The 5,680-nt window shown below is 41.4% G+C and overlaps 1 protein-coding gene across 1 annotated transcript in view; it reads right to left on the reverse strand.

Moving 5' to 3' along the window:
* Positions 1-5,680, reverse strand: part of LOC101849198 (2-succinylbenzoate--CoA ligase) — a 29,277-nt gene that overhangs the window by 13,574 nt on the left and 10,023 nt on the right. The window contains exons 5-8 of the mRNA XM_005095994.3: positions 4,858-4,954; positions 4,445-4,447; positions 2,516-2,635; positions 849-1,090 (exon numbers count right to left, since the gene is read on the reverse strand). Of these exons, the coding sequence (XP_005096051.1) occupies positions 849-1,090; positions 2,516-2,635; positions 4,445-4,447; positions 4,858-4,954 (462 nt within the window). The remainder of the gene's footprint in view (positions 1-848; positions 1,091-2,515; positions 2,636-4,444; positions 4,448-4,857; positions 4,955-5,680) is intronic.

The following is a 5,680-nucleotide window of genomic DNA, read 5'->3' on the forward strand; positions in this document are numbered from 1 at the left end:
CACACACACACACACACACACACACACACACACACACATTTAACCCCTGTATTGTCATTGACTTTGTTGTTATTGCAGTCGTGGCATCCGTTGGTAAAGTGTCAGCTGTCCGACTCGCTACCCTACGGTCGCAAGTTCGAATCTCAATCCGAGTGCGATATTATGCCCCGAGGACACCTCACACCGATGTTCCTCAAGTAACGCAAAAGGGAAATGATTTTGGGGACAAAACAAAAGCACGATAACTCCCTTCACTTCCACCAGCATCACAGCTGCTGTTACCTTAAATTTTCTGGCTATAAGCTGCGACAGTGTTCCTTCAGCTTTAAATTTAAACTGTAAACCCTGCGGCTAAAACAACGATGTGGTCTATTTGCGGTTTTTCCTGACTGCAGGAGCCTCATATTAGCACCATCACTACCTTTACCATAGCCATCACAAACAACAACAATAGCATCATCATTACCAACACCACCACCAGCACCAATAACAATAGCAACAACACCATCCCTACCATTGCCACTACAGCCACCACCACTACCGCCATCAATAACAAAAGCACCATCACTACCATTATCACAGCAAGCACCACCGCTACCGACAACAATAGCAACAGCAACATAATTACTACTACTACCACAACCACCACCGACAAAAATAAACTGCAGCATCACTACAACAACAACTACCATCACCACCGCCACTGCCACAACAACCAACAGCAGCAGCATCACTACCATTACAGCAACAACTACCACAACCACCACAACCACAACAACCACAACCACCAACAAACAGCATCACTGCAACTACCACCACAACAACTACCACCGCTGCCATCATCTCACCGGCACAACCAAGGCAGTTGCCACGCGTGGATGTTCTAGAAGCTTCGTCTCAATCCAGTCCGGATACACCAGATGCGTGCCGTGCATGATGACGTCACTGGTCCTGCCAGACACGTAGAGATTCCCGCCATGGTCGTAGTGGCCCAGGTCCCCGAGGTCGAGGAAGCCATCCGCTGTGAAGACCGCTGCGTTCTGCTCTGTCTTCTTGTCAATGTTGAGGTAGCCGCTGAATAAGCCAGGGCCTAGACGCAGGGATTTCAGTGTTAACAAATCGCTACCTCAGAACCACATACAAAGTTCTTCCTGACATCGTTGGCTGTTTTGGGTTACTAAGACCATGACCCCCCCCCCCCCCCCCCCCCATAACAAAAAAACCACAAAAAAAACCACAAAAAAACAACAACAACAACAACAAAACAACCAAATGTTAGGAATGCTCTATTAAAATCGTACGATTATCGATCGGAGTCGTTATCAGAATAGTCAATGAATTGAATTCGAAAAAGCTTGACATAATGTGAAACTGAAAATCTTTGACGTCAAATTTCTCAAAACTAGGTAAAGTAAAGTTGTTCCCGCATCCGATCCGGACATTGGGGATTGCCTTGTTAGTGAGACAACTTCCTCATTGGCCTTTGGCATATTGTGGTAGGGTATTGTGCAGAGAGAGAGTAGTAATTCTGAGGTAGTGAAATTGCGGTGGGTGGTACGTGTGCTCTAGTCAGGTTTGCTCTTCCTTTTCTACCAAACACCTATCGTCCTTTTCTCTGTTCTTTCGGATTTTTGCTTGTTTGTTTTTTGTTTGTTTGTTTTTTGTTTGTTTGTTTGATTTTTGTTAATTTTGTTGTTGTTGTTTTTTTAGGCGGGGGTGGGGGGGGGTGGGGGGAGGTGTTTGTGCGTTATTCTTTAGAAACTTATTTCATCTTTGGCATCTATATTACCTATCTGTGTTTTAGGTACAGAAAAACTCTTACTATATCTATCTATCTATCTATCTATCTATCTATCTATCTATCTATCTATCTATCTATCTATCTATCTATCTATCTATCTATCTATCTATCTATCTATCTATCTATCTATCTATCTATCTATCCATCTATCTATCTATCTATCTATCTATCTATCTATCTATCTATCTATCTATCTATCTATCCTAGGCTTCTGATCTGTAACACAGAAAGACACAGAAGGTTATTTTTACCATCTCCATCAAAATTCTACCATCTTAACCATCTTGTTACAAATATTCATAAGACCTTAGAACATGCATCTGAACAACATTTAGTTAGAGTCAGAATACTGAGTATGTATCTAGCTTAAGATTATTATTGTTTATATTACTGTTCATTTATATTCTGCATCTGACTGTAAGCCTGCGAGTGTGTGCATGTTTGTGAGTGCACGTGTATGTGTGTGTGTGTGAGTGTGTGTGTGTGTGTGTGTGGGTGGGTGTTTGTGAGTGTGTGTGCATGTGTTTGGGTGTGTGTGTGTGTACGTAGTGAAACACCAAACCAATGTGCCAGGATCTGGACAATAAAGATGTATCGTATCTTATCTTATCGTATTTTCTTTGAGAGAATGGAATGGTTCAAAGAGAAGAATCCCACGCAACTTATCCACTAATCCACATTTCATGCAGCCTGCAATGTGTATTGCCCTCTGACCTTTGACATAGATGTTGCCGGTCTGACCCACGGGTACTGGTTTGCCTTGCGGGTCCAACACTTTGACCTCTGTCCCAAAGTAGGATGGTTTCCCGCAGAAGAAGTCATCCGGAACAGAATCTGTACCAAAAAAAGCAATATAATGTAGAAGAAAACGTCCTATCCCCTGGCGTCTTAAGATTTCAAGTGAAAGATTTTATAGAACAGGATCATCATCATCGTCACCATCATCATAAAGTGCCAGATCTTAAAAACGGACATCGGTGATCGTGGTTCACCATCCAATTCTATACTGGCATACTCTTGAAAAACCCTGCCTCGTTTGCCTTTTAACTTTAAATGACAATTTTGCATTTAATTTAGGAGAGGTTGTCTCTCAATTAGAGGTACTGCGGGGGGCGGGGGGGGGGGGGGGGGGGGGCCCTGGGGGCCAAAGGCTAAGGGGCTGGGTCCTTTCAAAGGTCCCAGGTTCGCCGAAAAATTTTCTCCTCTAAAATTGTCTCCTTTCCCCTCCTTTCCTGCTCTCTAGCAATGTTTTGTTGTTTGCTTTCATTTCCACTTTCTGCCCCCATCCCCCCCAACCCCTTTGCCCCCCCTTTTGGGGTCTGGATTTTTTCGGAGGTTTTTTAAAGGTATTTTCTTGGCCCCCCTTTATTGTTGTTTTTTGCCCACCCCCCGTGCTTTTGGGGGGGAAAGATCTACACCTAGCCTTCTCGGACAAGGGCGAAATATCTCGGAGGGTCCGTGTGCAAGTTGCGCACGTTAAAGATCCCTCGGTGGTCTAAAATCGATAAGAGTAGGCTTCGGCCGCCACTCGGGCAAAATTCCAAATTTCCTACCAACTGAAAATATTAGGTGTGTCCCGCGTGCTCATATGACCTTATGCAGTTGCGAGCGCCGTAAAACACTTTACAAAAATAAAATAAAAGAGGTACTGGAAGTTTCATCGTTACTCATATACCCCCATACAGATGGACCTCAGAGACAATGTGATTGAATGTTTTTGGTTACAGAAACACACACACACACATACACATACACACACATACACACACATACACACACATACACACACATACACACACATACACACACATATGTGTCACGACATGGAGGAATCAGGCGCTTGTCAATTTTGGGGCATGTAGAGTTATTTGTATCATCATAAAGCTCGTTCATTTGTCTTGCTTTGGGTGAAAAAACTATCCATTTATCTTGAATACAAGTCAAGATATTTGCGAATAAAGGAGGTGGGGTGGGTGGGGCACTCTGTTCCAGAGGTGAGAAAAGATTAGACATATCCTTAGTTTGAGAATCTGAGAAAACCGAAAATTTACGTAATCAACGTTTTTCCTTAAAATCCACACATAAATGAGTTCTTCAATGGGCATGAAATTTGTTGAGCCAAAAAACAAAAATTCGATAAATTATCACAAACCTGCGGAAAAAAGCCAGTTTCTTCACTTTGATTATTTTGACGAGAGCCTGATTTCATCACGCTGCCCCACATATACAAACGTAGAGAGTGAGAGAAAGAGAGAAAGAAACAGAGAAAGAGAGAGAGAGAGAGAGAGAGAGAGAGAGAGAGAGAGAGAGAGAGAGAGAGAGAGAGAGAGAGAGAAGCGAGACAGAGAGAAGTAATCGTTATTTGAACCGTATAGTACTCGTGTTCTTTGTATTATTGCAAAGCACTTTCAGCACTTTCCTAATGGAAATGTACTATAAACGTGAATGTTATTAGATGTATTATCATTATTATCATTACTAATTATTATTATTATTATTATTATTATTATTATTATTATTATTATTATTATTATTATTATTATTACTAGCTGGGCCCCATTTCGATGAAAGGAATGATCCGTGCATTAACATCAACTGAAAATCATTGGCCTATATGTACACTCTACTGGAATCGAGCAATACCTCCTGAAAGATTAAAAAAAAAAAGAAAATAGATGGTTTAGATATAGTGATTATCAATCATGTGTAGATTGATTCTCTATTCCGCTTTCCTGGTAGTACACTATAGAATTTCAAAGGTGTGCAAACAGCTAGAGAATGGAAACCTCATTTGTTTACAATGGCGTCTTGGAAGACGGACTTTCTCAAGATTAGATCGAAACGAATCTAAAGAAAAACTGAAAATCAAACAAAAGTGACTTCGGGCTCAATAATACTGTGCACCCTTTAAATGATTCTGAATCCTTTTGTCAGATTTGAAAGCTAATTGGTTCGGAAGTTTTAGGCGGCCAAAGTGACGACTTTCACAATATAATATAATATAGATTATGGTGATGGTTTTTTAAAGTACAATATCACACTTATCTCTGACTTACCGGGGTAGATGGTAGCACAGGCCATGTAGCCCGCTTCAGAACATGCATAAGCCATTGTGACGCAGTGGCCAAGCAGGAAGCATTTCTGGAACTGATGCTGGGGATGGAGAAATAGATAGGGTCAACAGAGCTGGAACATTTGAGATATTTCGCCATCTCAAAAAAAAAGTTCTTTCCAACATTTCTTTCCGTTCTGAGGTGCTAAAACCATGAAGTCAGAAACCAAATGTCCTATCTGCTCTATCAAAATCCTAAGATTATTCGGAGTCGTTATCGAGATATTCAAAGAGCTGCATTTGGAAAAGCTTGATTGTGAAATTCAAAATCTTTAACATCAAATTCTTCAAAACTAGGTACTGATCCGAGAGAACTTTGTAGTTCTGGGGTAGCGTTTTGAAGGCGGCCATGTTTTTTTCTTCATGGAGGGGCAGAAGCCTCCTTTTTGACACGATTTGATCAAACCCTCCAAAAAGTTTGATTTTCGTGGACACCATACATTAGAACGGAATAACAAATCAGGCTGCTACTACACGTTGCAGAATCAGATCATTTTTTTGCGCACGGAATGCGATAGGCCCTAAAGGAATTCTGTGTCAACTTTGATGAAGCAAAGCAGGGGTCAGTTTGACATAGTGAGCACTGGAGCCGCAATTAATCGATCCTACCCAATTCGATCTAATTATGCAGATCGAGTGCATTTGACTTGTGGGCATCATCTATAACATTAAGATCTCTGTGTCGTCATCACTTTTCTAAACATCATTATTATGAGCGTGTCTTCAAGAATTGTTACCTACAAAAAAGATACAAAATGGTCCCCCCC

This window comes from Aplysia californica, unplaced genomic scaffold, assembly GCF_000002075.1.
Source record: "Aplysia californica isolate F4 #8 unplaced genomic scaffold, AplCal3.0 scaffold00118, whole genome shotgun sequence".
Lineage (NCBI taxonomy): Eukaryota > Metazoa > Mollusca > Gastropoda > Aplysiida > Aplysiidae > Aplysia > Aplysia californica.